This window comes from Eptesicus fuscus, chromosome 11 (assembly GCF_027574615.1).
Source record: "Eptesicus fuscus isolate TK198812 chromosome 11, DD_ASM_mEF_20220401, whole genome shotgun sequence".
Classification (NCBI taxonomy): Eukaryota; Metazoa; Chordata; class Mammalia; order Chiroptera; family Vespertilionidae; genus Eptesicus; species Eptesicus fuscus.
Genome location: NC_072483.1, coordinates 53,667,473 through 53,694,235, shown reverse-complemented (window position 1 = coordinate 53,694,235; position 26,763 = coordinate 53,667,473). Strand labels below are relative to the sequence as shown.

General features: G+C 40.4%; 1 protein-coding gene across 1 annotated transcript in view; it reads right to left on the bottom strand.

Moving 5' to 3' along the window:
* OSBPL6 (oxysterol binding protein like 6) overlaps positions 1-26,763 on the bottom strand; it is a 74,750-nt gene that overhangs the window by 27,406 nt on the left and 20,581 nt on the right. Inside the window, exons 3-11 of the mRNA XM_008138518.3 lie at positions 23,811-23,933; positions 21,009-21,062; positions 19,800-19,913; positions 18,724-18,894; positions 16,037-16,169; positions 13,565-13,668; positions 12,904-12,996; positions 8,423-8,497; positions 3,090-3,255 (exon numbers count right to left, since the gene is read on the bottom strand). Coding sequence (XP_008136740.2) covers positions 3,090-3,255; positions 8,423-8,497; positions 12,904-12,996; positions 13,565-13,668; positions 16,037-16,169; positions 18,724-18,894; positions 19,800-19,913; positions 21,009-21,062; positions 23,811-23,933 — 1,033 coding nt within the window. The remainder of the gene's footprint in view (positions 1-3,089; positions 3,256-8,422; positions 8,498-12,903; positions 12,997-13,564; positions 13,669-16,036; positions 16,170-18,723; positions 18,895-19,799; positions 19,914-21,008; positions 21,063-23,810; positions 23,934-26,763) is intronic.

The following is a 26,763-nucleotide window of genomic DNA, read 5'->3' as shown; positions in this document are numbered from 1 at the left end:
AAACTATCCAAAAATTATTCCCCAAAAGTGTGCACCCCAAAGAGAGCATTTTATAAGTCCTGCCTGTAGAGACAGTAAAAAAAGGTTTTCTTTTTCTTTGCTGTAGCCTTCTACAATTTATGAGAAGCACCTGGCAATTAAACCCCAAGATTGTTAGCTTCTATGATTCAAACAGACACTCTGCTCAAACTGGGAAACAAGATAAGCTACTCTTAAGGCTACATTCTTGCATACCCCTCCTCCCTGCTGTTTTTACAACTCAGGGATAATTTGCACCAAGGGGTCTCTAGTTAGTAAAAAGTTCCCTTCCCCATCCCCTTCAAACACGCCTCTTTTGAACGTTTAATAACTTTTACTCTAAGCATGTTTTACAGGCTTAGGAAAAATACTGATAAGACACCTCCCTAGGACACCTGCCTGGATTGTCTCCTGAAAAACAAACCAACTCTAATTTTTTCAAGACAACTTCTGATGTCTACTCAACTTCAGCCCAAAATTCCCCTCCTTTCCTTGTTGCTTAGCAACAGCCTCTGCTTAGAAGAGCAGGCTGCCATTTACTTCTTGCCCAGTATTGATTAGCAATACTTGGTCCTTTCCCTTCAGGGAAAGTAAAATAAACTTCTTCTCTACATTTCTTCTTTTCATTGTGAGTTCTTTCACAGCCCACTTCACCAGCCACACCTTATCACTGCCAACAAAAAGCAGGCAGCTAATCTAGAAAGTGCTTACTAGTTCTCTTTGAGTTAGGAACTGATGTGGTCTTAAGAACAGTACCTGCAATCCTTTCTTAGCCAGGAATATCTTGATGTTAGAAGTATTTTGATTTAAAAGTAACAATAAAAACTCTAGTTCCCTTCCCCAACTCCTGCATACCTAACAACATACACTGGTATAATCTGAGGCAGTCTTTAATTTTAAATTATAAAAGGTTGAATTTACAACTCTCATCGTTACAATAACAGAATTTCTATAATATACAAATCTACTAAAAGAGGAATTTCCTTATTTGAGAAAGGTTATTTTTTTAGAAGTGGAAAATTTTAGCATAAAGACTGGCCCATATTAAAAGAGGAAAAATGGTGGGATAACAAGGGACTCACAACCTATTGATTTATTGCTGCATTCTCTCCATCATCAATTTAAAGGTAATAACTTGATAGCTGGAATACATCAATCCCACTGGCAGCTGTAAAAGCAGACTCTCAGTCATTTCAAAATCCATAATTCTTTCTAAAGGGTTCACTCAACAGTCATAGAAAAGCCCATTTTTTTTCCCTAGCACAGTTGAAAAGAAAATATGTTGTTTCAAAAGGCTTTAAAATTCTATTGAAACTTGGATTTCCTGAAAGCCTCGGGATTGCAACTAAATTCACAAAGCTTTCTTGGGACTACCTTCAAATGTACTCATCTCCCTTTAGCCGCTGCGCTGTACTTAACTCACACTTGTCTCATTCTACCTGCTCCTACACGCCCTCTCCCAATATGAGTAAAAGTTACTGACTGTAAATCAGTGCCATTTTATAAGCAAAATAATATTACTCTAGTCTAGTGACATAATTAGCATCCAGTTAAGAAATGTAATAAAGGTGTACTAGGAGTAAAAGAGCAGGTGAAAGAGGGTTGGCACTCCAGAGTCTCAACTGAGAAACCTATAGAAAAAAAGGGGGGAAGATGATTTAGCTTAGTTGTTTTAGTATTATAAAATTAAAGAAATATCTGATGGTATATCTGTGCTGATGGTTTGAGAATGGGCTGCGGGCTCCATCCCCATCATGGGGCAAGCAGGAAGCAGCTGATCCATGTCTTTCTTTCATCAATGTTTCTATCTCTCCTCTCTCCCTCTCCCTTCCTCTCTGAACTCAATAAAAATATATTAAAACAAAAGCATTCCCAGAGGTGCCCTCCACGTGCTCCCTTTGGTTTCTGGTGCCACCCGACTCTTGAGTATTGACTGAAATGTTCCATTTAACACACATTTTCAAGAATAATTTATAAACTATTATCAGCAGCCCCAAGGGAAATAAACGTGATTAATTTACATAAGGTGTTAGTGACTGAAAACAACACAAGGTATACTTTCCCTAAGAGATTATGCTTTAAAAAACAATGTATTAGAAGGTACTAACTTAAATCAAAAGTGCATTTCCATGGCTGAAATGTATATACCACAGCAGTAAGGGACAGGATTATTTTGGGAACTGAGGCTCTTCTCCGTAAATACATACTGGACTGCTCAGTCCACCTACACTCCACTATCCTGCTTTTTATTTATCACATCCTACTCCCTGTGGGTGATAACAATTGAACTTATGCAATGTGACTTGTTACATTTTAACGTTGAAAAAGAGACTCCAAGGTGGGGTCTATTTCCCCTCCTCTCGAATCTGTACTGGTTTGTGAAGCTCCGACCAGTAAAGCAGCTGGCCTTGAACAGGACCTGCAGCTTCCACTCCAGCCCGCTCCCTTCTTTTGGAGCCCTGAGTTGCCATGAAGAGGGAGTGGGACATAGTTGTGTGCAGCTTTCCGGCTGTCCAACCAACTTGCCAAGCACGTGGGTGAAGCCACCTTGGATATTTCAGGCCAAGGAATAGCACTGAGTGAGCGCAGTCAAAGCCATGTGGCACAGAAGTGCTCAGCTGAGCTCTGCCAATTCCTGACCCACAAACTGTGAAGTGAAATCAATGAGTGGTTTAATAAAAAAGGAGAAAGATTCAAACAGAATCTATTTCTATTTTTTCCTTGCTAAAAATAACCCAAAATTATGTGTTAAATTATAACTAAACGACAGTAAAAAATGTTGAGTAGTGGTGGCTGCTGGCCTGTCCAGGATAACTCTTTGTCTTTCTTCCTTCCTCACTGCCCCACCACCAATGACACTTTCTTTACTCAGTCAAAACAGAAAACCTATGATTTGTGTTGTCCCAAGAAGTAGGCATTGTATTCTACTGCATTCTGTATATAGAACTCCAACCAGTATAAAAACCATTTCATCTTTCCCCACGACCACCTGGACAAGGAGAAAGGAGAAAATGGCAACCTCTCGTCGAAGAAGAGTACTTCCTGAAAGGGCACGTCAGAGTTGGTGTTACCTTTCTGTGCAATTAGACAGAATTCTTCTTGAAGTTTTGTATAATCTGTCGAACTTTCCAGAGGGTCAGTGAGGTGGCTAGGGGGAGTCTGAAATTCAATGTCTGCACAAAGGTTGGGGTTGGAGGAGTGCAAGCGAACCGGTGACATGGTGGCACTGAAAGGAACCTGAAAGGGGAAGAATCATTAGTGAGCAACAGTGCACTGGGCATTCTCACACACAGAAAAGATCTCTTCCCATCTTCCAAATAACAGAGTCCTCTCTGGTGACACACACGGAGACACTCATTTACTCTGCAGGTGGAGGGGGTGGGGGGAAGTCTCATTTCCCATAGTGGATTTAGGACTGCTACTGACTCACGGGCTTTTCAATGGTACAGGGTGAGGTGACTCCAGAATGACAGCAAGAAAAGGCACAACTGCAGATAAGTTTCAGCTCTAAACCCACAGCTGTATCTAAAAAAATCAATGGCAGAAAACACTAAACTGTGACGTGGCCGTCCTTGTCTTACAAAGTCTGGGTACTCGTGGCAGAGGACTTTTCATGCTCACTGCTTTTTGAGTTCACCCAACAGGTGAAAATACAGGAAAATTCACTTGTTCCATAGCCATTAGATAAAACATACCGTATTTTCCGGCGTATAAGACGACTGGGTGTATAGAAGATTTTCCTGGGTTAAAAAGTCGTCTTATTCGCCGGAAAATACGGTAAATAAGTTTAGTAGTAAATATAATGGCTTAGAGAGACTCACAATTAAGTTTCAAATTGATTTATCAAAATGTTTCTAAATGACATATATATTGCATAATTTACTGTAGTTTACCTTTATATGTTAACACAATGCTGTTACATGTAGGAGCATGGCTTATTACCTGGCCAATATAGAAAAGCATTAAGTAAAAAAAAGTCATATTACTATAGATTTTTCCAAATGGCTAGAGATACTTCCCTGTCCAGGCTGGATCTGGACTGGATTTGTGATGGGTGAAGGCAAAGCACATTGCCCTCTCCTTCTAGAACATTCTACCTGACCATTACAACTGCTGTCAGCCAAACATTCTTGGAAAACGAGAATACCAATTCCTTTTGTAAATAAAACTAGTAACCTCCCCTAGCTCTTACTGCACAGATGTTCATTCAATTATCTTCAAGAACCAGACTCTTAGACTCCTTTGCAAGCTGAATTTTATATAAATGATAGCATTACTCATATCCTCTATCTAACGGAAAATATGCTGTGGGAGGAAGACACCAATATCTGGTCTGGTGTTTATGTACCTCAGAACCTGGTCCTTTCCCTCCATTTTTTAATATTTGCTTTAAACTTCCCGACAGAAAAAAAAAAGAGAGAGAATGAACACAAACTAGTGCATGTGCATGGCGGATACGGAGGCCAGACAGAGGAGCTGGAGAGAACCAAAAAATCTGACCAAGCCATAGTTTGTGGATCTGGGTAAGGGCAGTTGAGACTGGACAGAGGGTCCTCTGGATGTAACTTTGCCTTGGTAGGAAGTTATATATCTCAAAAGATACCAAGGCTTCCTGGGGAAGGAAGTGAGCATGAAGCTTTCCCCCCTAAATTCTGCTACCCTAACCATGTGAACGTATGTTATCTGAATAATTTGGTATCTGGATTTATCACAGTAACTATCTCATCCTCCATGGGGACCTTGGCTGCACTGGGCTGGGAGATGTGCACAGCTCCTTCATCTCATCAAGCTCAGTTCTGACTGGCCACAGAAGAGATGCACGCACGGGCATACACACAATGGCAGAGAAGCTATTTGAGAAAATGGAGTCCTTAGGCTTAATACTTTGCTGGAATCTTATCCAGGTCACTTGTGAGAACAATAACTGAAGTTCTTTGGGGATGCTTATAAAGGAATGGGGTTTATACGGGCGAGTATTTAAAGGTAGATAAAGGAAATTTCTGACCTTCACTGGAGTGACACTAACTCTAGAAAGAGCAGTCAGTTCATAGCCCTCTAGGAAGGACAAAAAAAACCCCTGGGAAGGTTGGTGGAGATCAGGAGGTCCCAGGGAGAGGCTGTACCTTGAGGAAATGGGTAAGTCAGAAAGTTTCAGATTTAAGGATATGGTTTCCCAATACAAAGAACTAGAAGAGCATTGAGAAACAGGAATGTGGGTGTTTGGTGATGGGGAATGTAATGTGTTGATGATCAAGGAAAAGGGGTTTTATCTACACTCGGTGCCTTCAACACTCCAAGGACTGGCCTGGCATTGAAGAGGGGTGTCTTCCCTGGCATTGCAGGGAGGTGGGCAGGGAGGTGGCTGTGCGAGCTGGTGAAAGGCTTCGATGGGAGACATGGTACAGTGGAGGCCCAGGGAGCACAATTAGGACCCAGACTTGTCCCTGAGATCACAGCCTCTACGAAAATTTGGAATCAGATTCTCAGAAGAAAAACATAAACTACAAATTTATATTTTGAACGTAGTGGAAGTTTAAATTGGCAATTAAATCAGTCAACGTGGGTTTGTATATAACTCCCAGGGAAAGACACCTGGAATGCTGCATTCAAACTGCATTCAGGACCCTGAGAAATTTAAAACTAATTTTTATATGTTTCCTCCTGAAAATGTTTATATTTATATCTTCTTTGTTGTTGTTGTTGTTGTTAAAAGAAGTATATGGAATGAGCCATCTGATAGAAGAATTCATGAAACGAAGTTGAGAATACAAAGTGGAATGTATTAATCTAACTCTAATTGAGTATCTCTTCAGTCTGGGGACTTAGTATTTTACTCATCAATCTAGGTATTATGGGATTACAAAATTCAAGTGGTAACTAGGTTCTCCGTCAGTGAAGGCTGGAATGGGAGCTGTCTACAGCTCTCAGTGTTTGTACCCAGGACCCTCAGCACTGGATGTGGCCTTTACAGCCTGCTCAGGAAAGAAATATAGGGCTTTCCTTGAAATCCTGTGACAGGGAGGAAGCCTGATCCTGGAATGTTCTGGTACCAATGACCACAGTTTGGAATGGAGATGTTAGGAGATGCTTTTAACACGTGTCCATGAAGAAATTAAAAGACAAATGGATTGACAGGAGCTACAGGCACTGAAATTTAGCAACGGTAAACAACTAGGAATAAGAGAACACATAACAGCAGGTCTAAGTGCAGATGACTCACAGAGCCAGCAGAAAGGTCTGCTGCTGTTATTCTGCATTGTGTGTGCAGGGACCCCATGGGGAGTGCTGACTGCCTGGGACTCTCAGAGTCCATCCATGCAGAGGGGCCAGTATTTCTCCTTTTCCAACCCCTATTCTTTTGGGTCTGGCTGATGTTGAAAGTGGACCATTTGGGTGTTAGTGCTAGGGAACAAGAATAAATCTCTGAAACATCTCGTTGGGTGCACTTTTCATTGGCAGCCAATCTCAGCTGCCCCAGACACCCAAGTGGGCAAGAAAAACGAGTGAGCAGTAGTCATTCGGAAGAAGTACAAGTAAAAGGTACTGGCAGGTTAGGATGGGCTCAAAATGTGTGGGGTAACTTTAGTATTGGGAAGAGGAAGGAGAGCCACTGTAATAAAAGAAATAGGGGTGAGTCACCAGTGTCAGGTCACTGAGTTATGGGTGAGGGGCCAACGGGGCTGGCTGAGGGTCCTGCTAGATGTTGCTATGCTCTGGTTTGCATGAAGTCATAAATTTCAGAGTGTTTAGAATAACCACTCCCCCCAAAACAAACAAACAAACAACTATTCCTGAATTCATTGCTAAATGTTGCCAGTAACTTTTCTCATTAGATGCATCTAGGTTATTCTTAACTTCTATGGTCATGGCTACCCTGGGAGGTATGCATGAATACTTTCATCTTTTAAAAGCCTTTTCTCTTCTCTTCTCAACTTTTAAAAACTATAAACCCATTCTATTCAAATAGGTTCTATTCCAAGCTTTATTATATTCACTATATGTATCTGCCATTAAAAAACGAACACAGTGGAAACATTCACTTCCCTGCATGCCATCTTAGAAGTTCATTATTCAAGGAAACATTAGTATTTTCCTCTCTATGCTGAGATACTGTTCCCTAATAATCACCTGATTTCTTTATTTATAAATGAAAGATTACATTTAAGAATTATTTAACTGATTATACATCTCTTTACCATGTAGGTGGCATGTACTTTATCCATCTGCATTTGAGTATATGCATAAAATATATATTAACATGAAATTTATTTCAATAATTTATTCTAATATTAAAAAATATGAGTTTAAGAGTCAGTCACTCGTTCATTTCATAAGCAAAAGCAATTCTGTTTCTCGAACAATCCAGCTAAGTACCTTGATAAAATGCAAGAGTCAGTTGCCAATCATAAAGTAGAAAACCAATCTTCGCACCAGTACCCATTCTCCTATAATACAATAAAAACCTTTCCATATTTTTCAGCAATTCTAATCTTAAAATATACCACTAGCAAGAGTCAAGACATACTGTCTAATAGCCAAAAGACTACCATACATAATTGTTATGAACTTGTACTCTATTTAAAAAGTGGATAGGATGTCATGATTAAACAAATATTATGATTTACTTTTTTCCAGCAAAGGATTCTTGTAGTTGCATGTTCTGCTTTATGCTCCATATGGACAGTTCACTATTCTGCACACATTTTCATTTTAAATTTGTTATTTGTCTTATCTGCCTCAATACTTCCTCTGTCCTTCTAATATCCTTTCCATTTAAAAAAGAAAAGCCAAACCAACCTCTACATATGGATTAAACATCATCTAACTTTGTGGTTGTTCTGCTTTTATTATATTTTCTGATTTTCAGCTTACAAACAATTTTCCCTTACTAAGTGTAACTCGTGTAGCCATTTGGAGATGACATCAAAATTCACCTTTTCTTACCCTCTCATTTCTTTATTCTCACATCCTGTTCAAATAGTCACAATGCTACAAAAAAAGCACAATTTATGTCTGTAGTAACATGACTTTTCTGAGAAAAACAGAACTCAGAAAAGGTTCCAATGTCAGTATGGCAAACAAACAAACAAATAAACAATATTGTTTAAGGAAGCCCCACTCCACAGGTTTTGCAACCTTGAACTGGAATTTTTTCTTACATGGACAGCAGAAATAGAGAACTGGGTTGTGGAATAGTTTATCAACTGACACACCAATGTCCGTGTCCACTCCTGCCATGCAAAGGTACCCAGAGAGCATGCGAAAGCTAAACCAACACAGGAATGAGCCACAGCTGACGCTGTCACTGTCACACACAAGTGGCAACATCAGAACAGGGGAGGTGGCACACACACACAGTTTCTCAATGTTATTAAATGTCCACTTGAGATTGAAATCCACTCACTGTTGTAGCCACTGCTGCTGCTAGCCTCTGCCGGCGCCGGGTTGAGCCGAACTGGCTCTTCACAGATGGCCCTTCCTGACAGTGAATGAGAGAAGAGGAGGGAGGAAAAAACACGGGATGAGGCAGAGAGAGGGCAGGGTATGGGAGGACGGAAGATAATCAGACACGGGCGAAGGGGAGTTTTTAACTGAAATCGACTTTTCCTAAATCTGAGCATTAAAAAGAGCTCTAAGGGGCATTCAGGCTCTGAGAAAAGTTCATCCTGCTCATCACAGAATAACTAAACACGTAAGTCTATTAGCTAATATAGCCCCCACCCCAAAAAGAGATGGAAAGGTATGAACTGACAAATGGCTTGTGCTTTCAAGGTAAAAATACATTTGCACACTGTTTTATTCATGCAATGTCATGTTATATGAAGTCAAAAGGCATTCACTAAATGGAAGCAAAAAAAAAAAAAAGTTCAGGAAGAAGTAATTAAAAAAATAATGTGCAAAAATTAAAATGAACAGGTTCTCATGGGAGCTTCTGTCGGCCAGGCAGAATGTTTTTGTTTCCTGATGGAAGGAAAAAGTAAGGGGTGGGATAGCAGAAATCTTCAACTCCCCATTTATTCCCTTCCTATGAAGCTCTCTGAAATTCCATGTTAGAGATGGCATTGGGATTTTCAGGTTGAAGAATTTTCTAAGCGGATCCTCATAGCATAAGAAAAAAAAATCTCAATTTTCTCAGTGTGTGGGGAAAATGCCTACAAAAATCAGCCATGAAAACCTGAAAGCATAGGTTTCATTCAGTGATGTGCACCTGTGCATAAACTGGTGGAAGAATCCCTGAGCTTTCTTTCCTTTTTTCTCTTCTTGGGCGGGATTAAGGAATAGTGACATTTCCTTCTAACCACTCAACTCTGCCTCCCTTGGACAGATCCTGGCCCTTGGGCTGTGAGCAATATTTTTGATGCCAGTTAACTGAAATGCACTTAAGAGTCCAAACAGCCCAGATAGAGAAAAACGGCAAGATTGCTTTAGTCGTTAACAATAGAAAAATATTTTAAATCCCTATATCTCCAATTCTCTTTATAGTTGCCAAATTACAATCATATTTCTCTTCCAAGTTCTTAAATCTTCTGCGTACGTATATATGTACATATGTCATTTGTTTTCCACCAAAAATTTTTCTGTACAAAAATCCCCGTATGTTTAATGTAGTAAAAAAGAACTTTATTTACAGCCTTACAGTGTAATCTGAGCATCTGTAAGATCTAAGATGGCTACACATGAACAACATCCAGTCATTTATCTCCTACTCACACCTCTTATTATTTCTCCTCTCCAACAACTAGGGATCTAGTATGTAATTCATGCTATTATCAACACAGGAAACTGGCAGCTCTCTCTTTTACAGCAACCCTTTCAAAATCATTCTGTTCTTGCAGTTTAAACACAGCCCAACTCTTACTGTACAAGGATGATATTGGAATTTTTATTAGAACCAGAAAATTTGAAGTTTGGGAGATAGGAAGTCCTTTTTCTAAAAGGTAATCTCCACAGAGCCTTCTAGGACAAATGTTGCCTTCAATGAGTTACACAATGGATTCTGAGGCTAGCATCCCAATGGCTTCTCGTGAAAATATGGTCGTAACCTTCACATTCAAATCAATAGTACAATCTAACAACCTATGTAAGAATAAGCAATTAAACACCCAGTATAACATGTTCATTTTTACTCTCCTGGGGTCCATTTTTCAAATGATCTGTTTTATAATTATTTCAAAATGAAAACTGCTACAGAATGCTGAACGCAAATTCAGTGAAAGCACCAATAACAACAACAGCAATAACAATAACCGCTACCATCAACAGTCACAAATGGCTGGTATTCTAGTTACAAATAGGGGATGGAAAATGAGCCACTCACTGCAAAGCCTCTCAAGTTGGCTGCAACAGTGACTATCAGAGTGAGTGGTTAAGGAGTGAGATGATTATGGGCTCAAACAAGTACGTGGCACCATCAGATGGAATTCCCATGGTCAAGAAACACTTTAAACAGGAGGGAAATCCTGTATATTAGAGTGGGAGGAGGTGGCAATCCACGACAGTAAAAATAAATGTTATGTCTTTCTATAGGTGAAATGCTGATGAGCAATGGCATTTATATTGGTCATAGTCATTCCTGGTTAATTTTATGGTTCCCCAGCCTAAGGGATCCTGGAAGGCCTATTGATTTGAGTGAGCAGAAAAGGTCCAGAGATGGTACCAAATTCTGCAGCCTTCCCCCACCATACCTTTTGTTTTACCAGTCAGTCCATGTGGAAGTAGGGTTTCTCTGGGAATGATTAACAGCTTACTGCTGGCCCCAAGTCTGTTTATTTCCAGTTGGAGATGCAATTTAATCTACTTTTGTAAATTTAAAGTTTTCTTTGAGTGTGGGGATGAGCGGATTCCAACTTCCCTCAAAAATAATTAATCCAGGATCACAAGGGCCATTTTGTTATACTTTTGGCAAAACAAAAGCAAACCAAAACAGCATAAATAAGAACTTAAAAACAAAAAAGCACTGCCCCCCCCAAAAAAAAAATGTTGCAGGGGTGTGAATGAAGAATATTTGCCTGCTTTTTTGAATAATTTCTTCTAATGACTTTAAAAAAAATCTTCATACACTTCCTGCACATTGAAAAGCACAGCCTGTAACTGTGGGTATTCAGAGTTCATCCCACTTCCTTCAGGAAAAGTGAGCCATATGGGGACTATGGTGGCCTCGTGGCCACTCAGGGTGGCTAGGGGCACTGCACTCAGACTCACTGAGAACCAATTAAGACAACAGCTGTGAATGGAAATCTGTTGAATGGCAAACCTTATAAAAACAAGATTAAAATAATAGCTAATTATAATCAATTATTTTTATAATGGGTCCTTTACCTGGTTATAATAACCATAGACACCAGGATTTAAAAAAAAACAGCCCTAGCTGGTTTGGCTCAGTGGATAGAGCGTCGGCCTGGGGACTGAAGGGTCCCGGTTTTGATTCCGGTCGGGGGCACATGCCTGGGTTGCGGGCTCGATCCCCAGTAGGGGCGTGCAGGAGGCAGCCAATCGATGAGTCCCTCTCATCATTGATGTTTCTATCTCTCTCCCTCTCCCTTTCTCTCTGAAATAAATAAAAATATTAAAAAAATAAAAACCAGCCACAAAACTAGACAATCATGTGCTCAAAACAAATGAAACTGCCAAAAGCAATTTTAGGTAATTTTCTTGTGAAGTCATTTGGCACATTTGTCTCTACAGTACTAATTTTCCGAACAGAGGGGAAAACACACTGAACCAAGGAACACAAGAAATTGTGTTCAGAGAATGTGGACATTCTAAATAAACCATAAATTTTTAGTGCTTATGAAAACTTATTTTCAAAAACATCAGATTAGCAAGCAAAGCAACAAAGAGTTTGTTATTTACACATTCAGAATTATGGCACAAAAATGTTATCAATAAAGTCAGAATTAAAGAAGAATTAGTTATTTATTCAGAAGACATTGATGAATTCTGCAAAGCAGTTCCCTTTACCTTTGTATTAGAATATAAATTGATTTATAGTGCAATAGAAAGCAAAGCAAAGTCATAAGTTGAATTTTGATTGTGCCAGGCAAGAGTCCTTTATAATATACAGCTAGGATCAGAGTATTAGAGATTCTAGTTTATAGATCTAAAAATAGTATGACTTATGGCATAAGAGGTTTTAGGCATTTACCATATTTGGTATCATTGCAATAAAATAACAAAATAGGATCTTATTTTAAAATTATTCATAATAAATAAATAACATTGAAAATAAATTTAAAGTAAGTTTATTATGAACAATTAAGACTCCAGTTCAGATTTTAAACATGATTGTTGATGGCCAAATAATATCTATTTTTATAGAATTATGAAACTTTAGAGTTGAAAGAGAATTCAGAGATCATTACATTAACTCCTTTACTTTACCCAGGAACAAACAGAAGCCCAGAAAATTTCAGAGAAATGCATGAAATTATATTGCCAGGAAATCACAGTAATCAGGCTAGATCCCAGGTTTATTGATTTCCAATCTATTGCAGCTCGCACTCTTTTATTGACAGGTAAAAATTTGGCTCTTTTAAGATCTATTATATAAAAATGAGTGTACATTACAACCCACTGAATATTCAGTTGAGATTTTTAAGATGACTTTTTAAAAACTATATTGTAATGGTTCTAAGGCCATAACAGAATAAAAATGCCAATTTACAACCATATTAAATAATTTTTACCTTTATTTTAAATTCTTTTTACTTAGATCAGAGTACAAAGAATAGATTTTCCTCTATTTTTTGGATAATATAACTTAGTCTGAAAAGCACTGGATTTAAAGCAGTTAAGCTGCTGCAAACCTTTTAATTACCATGAACTGATATGTAAAGACTATACAAGTATGCAAAAATATGAATGGAGGAAAAGTAAAGTCTGTACCTGCAGTTGTATTTTTGTATCTTTGCTGACACTTTTTGTTCTCCATCTTCTTGTGACCCGCTTGTCTTTCTTTGAAATATCTACACAGTTAGCCTACATTACACAAACAGTTAAAAGCAACAAAGTATTGTTAAGTTCATACATATACAAAACAGGCCTAGACAAAGAGAGCAGAGCAAGTTAGTCAAGACTCACTGTTAGACACCTAAAGCAACCAGCCAGGAGGAGGTATTATCGGATGCACAGTGAGCATTCAAAAGCAAAGACGAGAACTTAACATAAAATATATTTTTCTGCTATCCAAAATGAAAGCAGGATTAGAGATCTGTAGCATTTTTTTTTCTACATGAAAAGATGGTCATAATTCTGAGAGCAGAGCATCTAAGTTATATCTTCAAAGCTATCATTTTTAATGTAACACACATATAGAAGAATGATTCAGATTTTTATTTTTTCTAGTTTATATTGAAATGTAAAACATTTCAAATTAGACATCTAACCACAATGGCACCGAGATTCCAAAATACTATGATTTCAGAATAGAAACTAATCTACATTGTAGTTATTTCCCTTTAATGTTACCTTAAACATTCATGGAACAATCTAGTAAAAATTCCGAGTGAATATCTTAAGGTCCTTTTACCAGCAGTAATATGTTTACCTGCATGTCAGTAAAGTTGGGTGCTGACTGAGTTCTCTGAAGTATTTCCAAATTTTGCAGGAGTTTGCTAAGTTCCACAAGGTTTGACTGGCAGTGTGCAAGGTCTAACAAAAACCAGAAATAAAAGTACGTTAGCACTGGGCAGGGAGTGGTGGTGGTGGTAATAAATCTATCCAAACAATGGCAAATGTGATTAGGCAGAACCGTGTTTATATATAATGGTGATACTGGCAAATGAAAGAGAAAAAAACCCCACACAGACCCTTCTCTGGTTTAGAACCATAAAACCACTGATGATTATTAGATGACTTCAAAGGGCACTCCTGCCGATTAGCAGCTATTAGTGTAGAGAGCCATTAACATTTCAGACAAATGGTGCATGCTCCCTTTCCTGGTCAGGTGGCCCTTGTCACACAAAACCACACTCACGGGAACGTCAGCAGTTGTATGGTTTTACTGTTAAGCACCTGTCTACCAGGAGGGTCACTGCGGGAAAAAGAGGGGGACATCTGTAATACTTTCCACAATAAAGATAAATAAATTAAAAAAAGGACCTGTCTACCTGCTTCTAAAATAGTTTACAAGGTGACTACTTGGAATATGGGTGGGGTCAAAGCCAAGTTCAGAAAAATAAGATGGAATACAGAGTCAGGTGAATGTATTTATCTTTAATTTAGCTCACAACAATGCGGCAATGCATGATTTCTTTAAAATCTATTCGAGATGTTACACTCAACAAAACTAAAGATTCTCAAAGTGTGTTGCCGGCCCAGCAGGAGCAGCATCTCCTGGGCATGAAACCCATTCTGTTTGAATTGCTTAGAATGAAGAAATAACTTTTAATTTTATTTTTAATTTTTTGATATATTTTAAAAAGTGAACATTTAAAGATCTGCACTTTGAAATATCACACAAAAAATGACCTTTAGTATGTGAAAGTCGATACAGTCAAGGATATTGAGTTATTAGTATTATTTACTCAATTAGTGATATTAAGAACATGGCTCCCAGTTATGTGCTGTCTTCTGCATGTGCACTGTTTATGAAGAGGCATGTGTGTAAATCTGTGAAATTATAGTGATCGTTCTTAGTTTTGTGGCAGCTGGTGAAAATTTCACTTATATTATCTTTGTTTCTCATTAAATCTCAAAGATCTGAATTGTTACGAATGTGGTATAGGCAACAAAATATTACTGTTAAATATGGCTAAAGATTAGCTGGGTCAAATAACAAAGGCAGTTGTGTTTGGGAGAGTTTTGACATTTTGGAGGATTTTTTTTTTTTTTTGTCACTATAAAATAAAATAGAGAGGTAAATACTAAGACTCTTTATAGAGGACTGAGAATCCCTGCACAGTTCATGGAGAGCAATTCATCTGAAGGCCAGGCCACACCTTAGTCCCTCCTTTTAGCAGCATCTGCCTCAGGATGGGGCCCAGGTTGGCTGTTCAAGTGCTGCTCCTGTCCCTCCAGGGAACTCTGGGCTATCCATCGCCTTACACTTCTTCAGAGAGGGAAGCACCCAGTGAAGATGGGAGGGAGAGAATAATGAAAGGCCAGGGCCCTCCCACTGCTCCCGCCCCTCCCCCCCTTTCAGGGGAGGCAGCGCCCCTGTGTGCCCCATCTCCTTCCCTTTACAGAAAACAAGGGGAGGTGGCGCTGAAGGGTAGGAAACAGAAGATAAAAAGGGAAAAATGAGGGAGAAACGCAGTGCAAAGAAGGAAGGGAAGGAGAGGAAAAAAAAATGGCTAAAAGGAACCTACACTTCAACTTGCCTTTAAAAAAACAAAATTACATCATAAGCCAGGTGCTGGTGAGGTGTTACCTAACATTGTCTATCTATGGAGTCTTCTATCCAGTTAATATTATATTCATATTTCTTAATAATTGTGATTACCCTACACAAATGGAGAAGGTTTCTGGAGACGAAGAGGCTCAGAGATGGCAGAGTGAGGGAATCACGTTATTAGTTCAGAGTGTTTAATAACGGATCCACAGTGGAACACCTCTAACAGGTAACTGTAGATATAAGATACAATATAATTGAGCCATTTATAGCAAGCAAGGCAATGCCCAGGTGTGATGGAGTGATGGGGCAGAGAGTCAAGGAGTGAGGGTGGAGGGTACTCCTGGGCAGCACTTCTCCCGTGATTGCCCAGGGTTCAGGGACTGGGGAGGCTAAGGAAGGCAGAAGGGAACTGGTAATGAGATGAGGTGAGAAGGCTGAAGAGGGTGGAAGTCAGGGTAAGGATGAAACCAGGTTCAGTACTTGTGAGGGTGCAGAACTGACAGGTAAGAAGCCCAAGTCATGGGAAGGAGAAGGACCTGGTGTATAAAAAAAAGAAAAAGAGAGAGAAAAAAATGTCGAGGCATCAGGGAGGTTGAGGAAGTGAAAGGTGCAGCACGCACGATTCCCCTCCTTTGTTTCTGTTGCTTGGCTTACGCTGACAGCCCACACTGGGTAAGAACTAACCTTCTGCACACCTGTCCATTTCTTCCGAGTCTTGTAACCAGGCTGCCACTTTACTCTGGCCGGTGGTGCAGGTGGCAGGGAGGCTGTTGCTGCATGGCAAGGGGGACTGCCATGAACAGCTGTTTGGTTGCACCTAAAATAAACAAACAAACAAACAAACAAAGAAGTTAAGCAGAAACAGTACATTTAAGTGATTAAAAAAAAATACAAGTACTCTCAAAAGACCATTTAAAAAGAAAGGAAGAAAGGGCACAATCAAAATATGGAGAAAGCCTCTTGGTTAAATGTGGTACATGCTCAGTGAAGCCGAAATTCATAAGCACTAACAACACTTTGATCAATTGCTATCTCTATTCTACACCGAATGGCACAACACTCAAGTAGGTTATATCTCATACTCTCAGGGACCTGCCAACTCAAATTCCCAATAATGTTAAATTACTCAATCAGTCGTATTTGATACAGTGTCCTCATTGCAGACTCAACTCATGATGGCAGGCCTTTCCCTTACAAAAGCTCTCAGTATGCCCATGATTAGCTCGAGGTCGAGGTAGCCACCTGTGATTCCTAAATACTGTACATTATCTATCAGCAAGTAATCTTGCAAATGCTTTGAATGCATACTGAAAAGTCTAGTCTATAAAAAGGTAGTCTTGCCAAGTTTATTATTTAAAGCTGATATACTTTCCATGGAAGGTATTTTATGGGAAATAAAGTTGTATTAACTATGTAGATACTAAACCGAGTACAGAAAATGTTCAGTGAAAAAAAAAAAAAAAAGCAGGAAGTTATTTTCCCAAAAAGCTGAAACAACTTTAAAACTCCATATTTAATTTTACTTCACTTTACTTTTCGATTACAAATGGCTGTGTCTCTTCTAATTTATTCTGAAGTGAAGGATGCACATACATAGCCAACACAGACTTATCTGTTACCCACACAGGGCCACAAAGCAATTAGCATTCAGAAGTCTCGTGACTTGATACTTAGAATGCAAGCAAAGTGTTAAGAAGCTCTCCTCAGACTTTATTGCATTTTGATAAATGTATTGGGAATTTTTCACTGAGTTAGATCTAAGAGAATGTCATTCATAACTAGAGCAATAGATCTCCTATGAAAACCAGAGCTAAAGAGCTTTCTTATTCCAAGGCAAACAGTGGGGAGGATTTAGTTTCAGCTCTCTGTTCTTGGATATCACCCAAGTGATTTAATGAATAACAAAAGGGATGAAAATAGTGTATCTTTTATCAACACTCTGTGCCAAAGATGCAGGCAGAGGCTGGAGCCATCAAAGGATTAAACATTTATATTTTTAAAATATCCAGCTGGGATACATTTCTTGTTTAATTTGGACTAACTCTGGGATTCATTCTATCCTGTGATGAGAAGGCAGGAGGCTCAGAGAAACTTGGGGGTTATCTTGAGCATCTTGTGTTGGCTCATTTAGTAAATGCCCTATTTCCTAACCCTCTGATCTCCTGGTTCACCCAACACCTCCTTCCTAGGACTGACTAAACAGCCTTGCCACGGCTACAACCAGAAAGGTTTCAGAGCCTATGAAATACTTGAGTAATTTCCATTGAGATAATAACAACTGAACACAGAAGTGTTTTTATTTACTCTGATTTGATTAGTCTTACAGTTACTCCATGATGTTTTTCAATGCTCTGCAAAGAAAACTTAGATATATGTATTATATACACCCTTATATAAGAAAATAGAGAAAGGGGAATTTTCACTGAAACATTCTCAAATCCAACTCCTTGTGGCAGCCAGTTATTCACAGATGTCTCTGTTCTCAATATCAGGTGCCAAGTGGGAAGCTGGAACACCCCTGGGCAGGGCCATGTGGCTCTGGTTCAGAAAACTTAATTATCGAGTCAAAGGCACAAACAGCTGTCTCCCTGCCTGTGGTCTTAACCTTGATTTTTAACAGGCAACACCTCTAGTTTTTCAACAACACAGAAAATGAACTCTTACTACAGCCCAAAGAACGACTTCAGTCTTCCGCAATCTGGGACTCAGTATAATGGAAAGGAAGCTGATTTTGGGAACAGAGAGATGAGGATTCAGATCCTGGCTCAGCTGTTTAATGGCTATGTAACACCTGGAAAAATTCTGCACTGTCTCTGAGCTTTCGCTATATTAAAGATTAGAGACGAATACATGTCAAATGCCTAACACTGCCTGACTTAGTGGGCTACTGCTCGGATTCTTGGCACATGCTAGTTAATACAACTTTATTTCCCATAAAATACCCACCTGCATTAACCTCAGGGGGAAATTTACTCGTCTCTCCCTGGGTCATGTATGTATTACATCTCAAGGCAAAAAAGCAAGTTTCATTTTCAAAACTTCGTAGTCTTCCTATTACCTCCCAGGAAGACATCAATTTCTAGGTGCTAATTAATCAAATGTTCGCCCTACTTCCAAATATTCTTAAAAAGCTATAGAAAATTAGGTTGTAGTCCATTCGTAAAAAGGAAAAGCAACTGTTAATTCTCTCTGTGATCCATATATCCACCTGATCCATACTTGTCATTAACTTTGATGTCAAATGTCACCATTGTCTTCGGAGAGCTAGTTTACAAAGAAAATCATCTCTTTTGGGTTGGTCCAATGAGACTCCGTTATGTCCAGAAATTCCAAGCAATTTCTGGGCTGACTTTTATATTTCTAAGACACACCTTTCCATCCATGACAGAAACATTAGCAGCTGGCGAGGATTCAGCTGTGGAGGTTGAAGGAAATATATGAAAACTGGCATCTCTTGGTGACCTCACAATCTCATTCTGCCGGTACAGGCGATGGTGGCGCAGTTTGGAGACCCATGCATCAAACCAGTCCTGGGATTTCACCTAAAACAATGAACAAGAGAAGGTAATGGTGAAACCGATACTCTGTTTACCAGATTTCCAATATAGGCAAGTGATTTCCTCGGATAATGGCTGTTGAAAAGCCTGTCAGAATGGCTATCATCAACAAATCAACAAACGACAAGTGCTGGCGAGGATGCGGAGAAAAAGGAACCCTCGTGCACTGCTGGTGGGAATGCAGACTGGTGCAGCCACTGTGGAGAACAGTATGGAGTTTCCTCAAAAAAACTAAAAATGGAACTCCCATTTGACCCAGTAATCCCACTTCTAGGAATATATCCCGAGAAACTAGAAACACCAATCAGAAAGGATGTATGCACCCCTATGTTCAAAGTGGCACAATTCACCATAGCCAAGATTTGGAAACAGCCTAAGTGCCCATCAGCAGATGAGTGGATTAAAATATTGTGATACATCTACACAATGGAATACTACGCTGCGGTAAAAAAGAAGGAATTCTTATCATTTGCAACAGCATGGACGGAACTGGAGAGCATTATGCTAAGTGAAATAAGCCAGTCAGAGAAAGATAAATATCACATGGTCTCACTCATTTATGGAATATAATGAACAACATAAACTGATGAACAAAAACAGATCCAGAGACAGAGAAACATCTTTCAGACCATCAAACTTCAGAGGGAAGGTAGGGGAGTGGGGGGAAGGAGGGGAGAGATCAACCAAAGGACTTGTATGCATGCCCATAAGCCTAACCAATGGACACAGACAACTGGGGGATGAGGGCATACGTGGGGGTTTGGGGGGCAAGGGGGAGATAAGGACACATATGTAATACCTTAATCAATAAAATAAAATAAAATATTAATAAACCCACTTTCATGAAAAAAACAAAAACCATCAAAAAAAGAAAAGGAAAGCAACTTTACCTTCAAATGATAGATGTGCTCTTCTGTGTCCAGGTCTATCCTCCGAGCTTTCTTTTTAATGGACATGACCGAGAGTCCGACATCGATGCTTCCGTGGACCTTCCCTTTTTGAATCTGGAATATTTAAAACACTAGTAAAGAGGCTGGAAGGTTATATGATTAGATGCGCTTCTGTACCGAAGGGAGCTTAATGACATCTTTAACTTCTCTATGGGAAATGGAATAGCACACCTCCTTTACAAAGGGAAAAAGGTTCGGGTTCTGAGATTAAGGTCCTTACTAGTAACCTGAGGACAGTTGAAGTTGCCGTGACTCCGCACCAATTTCAGTAAGCGAGACTATCCATCTCTTATTCCTGCTTCTGGCATAACATATAATGTCCCTTTTTTAATAATTTTAAATTGTATAACCTATATCCCCCAAAATATGTCTTTAATGGTTCTTAAAATAACCGTGGTCAATCTTTGACCTACAGCCCAGAACATCCCCAAGTAATCAGCTAGCAGACAGCTGCTGGGACAGAACTGGACAGCTGGGACCAGAGAGCACAGAGCAGCCGCTCTTCCTTCTGGCTGCCCTCGTCTGACCAAGGACACACAGCGATTCAATGGGAGAGACGAGAACAAAACTTAACTCTGCTATTTCCCCACACCACAATGAGAAGGAGGGCATTTTCCAGTTTTGCATGCAAACAACTACTTTCTACAGTAAAGAAAAATAAATTGGAATAATTTTAGAAAGTTGGGATTCCCAAGGTAAGAGAATGTATGGTATGAAATAGAAATGAAGTTCATAAGACAGGTATTAAAAGGACTTCGACAAGAACAAAGGTTGCTTTAAATCTCAAAACAGCACATAAAGCACAGTTTGTTAAGATGCTGAAAAAAGCCTAATTGGGTTTTCTCTCCAAGACAGAAAAGTTGATTTTTATTAGTGTGTTACTTTTAGGTTTAAGCTTGCTTTGAACAACAGACATCACAATAGTTAAATTAAATCTTCATGCACCAGTTTGAGATTTTATGTTAGCTTGAGCTGAAGCATAAAACACACCTTCCATGCAGCATGGAAGTTTGGTAGCTTGTTAAATGTTACAGGCACAAAAATGAACAAAGCTGGTAACTACGGCACAAGGCTGGCACAGCTGTGGCGTGTACTCACTTCAAGCAAATTCTACATCAATCTTTGACACATGCCTTGTGTGCTACTTACATCAAGTGGTGCCTTTGAATACTTTAACATTCCATTATCCAGGACAAAAAAACGCTGCAAGAACCAAACAACCCTAGTTACTGTATTTTAAATTATATAAAACATTCACAAGTGTGGGTTAATGTTGCCCGGCATTTAGTAACCAATGCGTTTATCATTTTAATGTATAAGTTGTGTACTGTTAACCTACTTCCATTGCATTGTGGTTTCTTTTACACACAATGCAATGGAGCTGAAATCTTTTCACCATGGTATTTCTTAACAGGGGTGGTTATGCTGGGTGGGGGGGTGTGAATCTCAGGATCTGCAGCTAAGACTTTCTGAACGAATCATATTGGGATTTTTTTTGAAAGTGAGAAATAAGAATAACCTGAGTTAGGTCACAGAGATTTTGTGAGGAGCTTGGGAATTTCTCAGTCCTGTATTTCCCGGGGTATCATGGATAATTCCTGAAAATGCTCATGTCTGTCACAGAAGCCAGTGGCCTGGGTCTATGATTAATGAGTGATCTGGAAAGTTGCCTTAGCAATATGTTTGCATTTCTACTTCGCAAAATTCCTGCAGTATACCATTAGTAAAAGAGATAACAATTATTTCTGAACTACATTAAGGGCTTGAAATATGAGGGGGGGGGGAAGAGAGAGAGAGAGAGAGAGAGAGAGAGAGAGAGAGAGAGAGAGGAGAATCTTTGGGCAATTTGTGTCACCTTCAAGATACTCCTGATCCAATTCAAATGCATGCAGCCATTTTTGCTCCACAAACACGCAGGAACTCTGTTGTTGATTTCCTTTCCAAGGGCAATTGACAAAAGAATAAACAGCTCCCAGGACCCAATCAAACAATGAGTCCAGTGCCCTCCGCCAATCTCTACAGATGCAGGGAGTCTTTCTGTTGCTGGAAAATTACTCTGCTGGGAAGTTTTTATGTGATTCAGGAACTCTTAGCTGCTGAGGTAGCAGGAAGTCAGGCTGGGGACACCCTGCACAGAACTCACAGAAGGCCACCGGGACCCCTTTGTTATAGGTTCTGGGGTGGCAACAAGTGAGCACCAGAAGAAAGAATCTCTACAGCTGGAAAACACTTGATTACTCGATTCCCATAACTTGGGCAGTCAAATGGGCTGACGCTTGAATAAATATCTGATGGCACGAGAGGCCAGGAGAAAAGATTACGCGAGGGAAAACCTCCCACTATTTATGTAACAAAATGTTCAAAGGCATGGTCCAGAAGGAGCTGCGGTTGAACCACAGCCAGTTTTGCTGAAACACGGACTGAGAGTGCTAAATAAGTTTGCAATTCAAATCAAGTTGGTATATTTGACCTCCCCCCCACCTTATTTTTCCATTTCTATCTATTAAAGAATTTTAACAGGGATAACCTATATGATGGTCACCGGAAAAGAGAGTAGCAGGGCCACTGATTTTAGGAACTGTGAAGTGGTAAGGTCAGAACAAAAGGCAAAAAAACTGATCAAAATCCAAGGAAGAACAGGGTGGAGAGAAATCCTGGCATTGGGAGATTAGGGGTCAGGGGAGACTGTCAGGTGAGAAGGAATAGTTGTTGGAGCCTCTTTGACCTGCTTTTACTTCACCCTCAGAGATAGAGGATTGAAGAACATTCCCATTGGTTAATTTTTTAAGTCTTCCTTTTTTTTTTTTTTTTTTTTTTTAAAAAAAAAGCTTTTATTGATTTCAGAGAGAGGAAGGGAGAGGGAAAGAGGGATAGAAACATCAATGATGAGAAAGAATCTTTGATCGGCTGCCTCCAGCTGGGGATTGAGCAAACAATCCAGATATGTGCCCTGACTGGGAATTGAACCGAGACCTCCTGGTCGATGCTCAACCACTGAGCCACACCAGCCAGGCCAAGTCTTTCCCTTAAAGTGCAAAAAGTATATTTCTTCAAGGATTTTGTAATCCATAACCACCCTGCTTGGGGCTGATGGACAGCTACCACCAGCCAATAAATCTGTCTGCCCTGAGGTGAAATCCATCGGCAGATGTGGCAAGCAGATGAGCCTGTTCTTCCAGTGATTTCAGAGATGCTGGTGGTCTATCAAAGGGCTGATACTGAAAACGGAGGACAAATTCCTCCTCAGCATCACAGAAGTCTTGCTACTCAGGTCACTGCAACAATGAAGTGCGAAATATTTTCTCCGTAATTAAAACTGGAGGATGGAAAAAGCATGTGGGGTCGGGAAGAGAAGAATAAACCATATAGTTTAAAGAGTAATAACCAAACTTCCAAGGTCAGTGAATTTCCACCTTTAATTTGCACTGGTAACAATAATTCTAGGAATTTACCCCAATGAAGTAAATAGAAATTCATGTATATGGATGGTCAGCACAACATCATGACAATAAAAAATTAGACATAAATAGCATACATATCCAGCAAAAGGGAATTGGTTCCATAATCGTGGAAAATTGGTTCAATAAGTTTGTCCTGTGGAACACATGCATTAATTTTTTAAAATCCCCCATTTAGAAGAATATTTAATAAGAACATATTAATTTAAGTGAAAAAAAAACCAGAGTGGATAATAATATGTACAAACTGGATTTACAATATAAAAATAAGTTATTTTAAAATATTTTAAAAATAATTTTCCCCTGCACACATATATTACAGATCTCAGCCTTAAACAGGTACAACAGGTTGCATGCAGCCCACATGGTTGAAAGAAGGCCTTGAGAGTTAGTTTACACATACAGCCATCCTCTTGGCTTCCCACCTAATAACACCAAATAAGATCCTCTATTTACAAAGATGAGCTGAAGATGAATACGATGAAAATGTTACCTTGTGCCAGCCTTTTAAAGGCCATTTTCTTTTCTTCAGCATAAAGCCTTCATGTTTGTCTGGTCTCTGGACATTGGTTTGGCCTATTTTCAACCCTTCTATAATTTCCCAGCTGTCAGCTTCCTGAGAGAAAAGAAGAAAGGCAAATCACATGTTTCTTGGTGCTTGATGACACACTTACAACAGATTCTTAAGTAGAAGAAGTTGCTTTTGAAGCAGCGTCGGACCCACTGGAAGTATGAGCAACATTCTGGAGCAAATTCCAACATCAGATCCAGCTAAGCATTTAGAGCTGAAGTTAAAATGAGCTTCCACGTAGACTTGGAAGTCTGGATCCATCAGACACAAGATGGAGTTGGAGGTTGGGGTAGCATGAAATTTCAATTGCCTATATTCAGAAGGTTTTTTGTTTTGTTTTGTTTTTTGTTAATCCTCACCTGAGGATATTTTCCCATTGATTTTTAGAGAGGGGGAAGGAGGGAGGGAGAGGAGAGAGAGAGAGAGAGAGAGAGAGAGAGAGAGAGAGAGAGAGAGAGAGAGAGAGAGAGAGACATCGACACATTGATTGGTTGCCTTTGCACGTGCCCCGACCAGGGCCGAGGATTGAGCCTGCAACCAAGGGTCCCTTGACCAGAATTGAACCAGGGCCGAGGATTGAGCCTGCAACCCTGCAGACTGAAGGGTCCCTTGACCAGAATTGAACCCGGGACCCTTCAGTCTGCAGGCCAATGCTCTTTCCACTGAGCCAAATCGGCTAGGGCATGTACTCAGAAGGTTTAAAATGCGTTTTTCCAGACAGTGCATCTGTGGGCACAGAGGCACTTTAACCTTTTGAAATAAGACTGTTTTGATGGCAAATGTTCAATTAGTGCGTGGATCTAGCTCTTTGTGCAGAAATGGAAAGGCTGCAGGGGTCTAAGTGGCTCATGACCTTAAGCTGAAGAGCAGCGCTGTGGGGACTGGTTTCTCCTCAGTGAAGCCGTGTGCATTTCAGAGTGCACATAAAACCTCCTGCTTGCCAAACACACCAAAAGGTCCATGCTTTTTGAAGGCACGCATCCTGAGACACACACACACGCTTGGGAGTTCTTGGAAAAAGCAACACACTGCGAGCCAGGTATCTGGGATGCTCAAGCCCACACAAACGTCTTCCTTTGTTAAAAAGGAACTAAATCACAGTTTCCTCTGCCATAAGACATGTTTTGTTCACCTACGGTTTTTATAATTTTTTAATGAGTTGTCAACATTTAAAAATCAGAAGATTTCACATTTCAAAAGTCCAAATTTCTAGTGTTTTGTGAAAGCCTGTAAGATCTGGCAACAGTGCGCATGGCCTGAGAGAAGGATGCCCATCCTTAGGCTGTCACAGTTCCCCCCACACTACCCTGGGGACCTGCTTCCACGGCCACTGACTGGCGCTTAGCAACATCCTGGGTTTTACATCTCTGGACCAGGTGATTTCTTTAAAACTAAAAAAATTTTTAATTGATTTCAGAGAGGAAAAGAGAGGGAGAGAGAGAGAGAAACATCAATGACGAGAAAGAATCACTGATCAGCTGCCTCCTGCACCTTCCTTACTGGGGATCGAGCCCGGGCTTATGACCTGATCAGGAATTGAACCATGACCTCCTGGTTCATAGGTTGTCACTTAACCACTGAGCCACACCGGCCAGGTTGGGCCAGGTGGTTTCTGAGGGCCCAGCACTAAAGTACCTGCTGGCCTGGCAAACGCTCGTATTCAAGATCTCATGCATGTGGCATGATTTTTTTTTTCCAGCAAACATTCTGCAATTTTACTTATATTTTGTAAATAAAAAATAGTTCTTGTTTATTTGATAATCTTGATAAAAATTTAATTTGAGGAAAAATTATAGCATCAAAGTAATCATGTGTAGCACATTTCCAAAAAGATGTTTTTCCTTCTTTTTACATTCAATATTATTTTGTATTAGAGGCCCGGTGCACAAAATCCCGGTAGGATCGGGCCTAAATGGGCAGTCGGACATCCCTCTCACAATCCAGGACTGCTGGCTCCCAACTGCTTGCCTGCCTGCCTTCCTGATTGCCCCTAACTGCCCTCCCCTGCAGGCCTGATCACCCCTAACTGCCCTCCCCTGCAGGCCTGGGTTCCCCTCAACTGCCCTACCCTGCAGGCCCGGTCGCCCCCAACTTCCCTCCTCTGCAGGCCCGGTCACCCCTAACTGCCCTCCTCTGCAGGCTTGATTGCCCCCAACTGCCCTCCCTTGCAGGCCTGGTCCCTCCCAACTGCCCTCCCTTTCTGGCCTTATTGCCCCCAACTGCCCTCCCTTGCAGGACTGATCCCTCCCAACTGCCCTCTCCTGCTGGCCATCTTGTGGTGGCCATCTTGTGTCCACATGGGGCAGCCATCTTTGACCACATGGAGGCAGCCATATTATGTGTTGGAGTGACAGTCAATTTGCATATTACTCTTTTATTAGATAGGATAGAGGCCTGGTGCACATGTGGGGGCCGGCTGGTTTGCCCTAAAGGGTGTCCCAGATCAGGGTAGGGGTTCCCCTGGGGCATGGGGCAGCCTAGGCAAGGAGCCTGTGGTGGTTTTCAGGCTAGCCACACCCCTCGGTGACCCAAGCAGAGGCCCTGGTATCTGGAATTTATTTATCTTCTATAATGAAACTTTGTAGCCTTGAGTGGAGGCCAGGATTGGCCAGGAATCTTGGCTTCCTCCATCGCCGGGGGCAACCCAAGCCTCCTGCTCTCTCCAGCTCCATGGCTGCTGCCATTTTTGTTGGGATTTATTTATCTTCTATAATTGAAACTTTGTAGCCTTGAGCGGAGGCCAGGGCCGGCCAGAGCAGGCGGGAAGCTTAGCTTCCTCCATTGCTGGGGCAACCCAAGCCTCCTGCTCGCTCCATGGCTGCAGCCATCTTGGTTGGGTTAATTTGCATACTCTCTCCTGCTTGGCTTGTGGGCG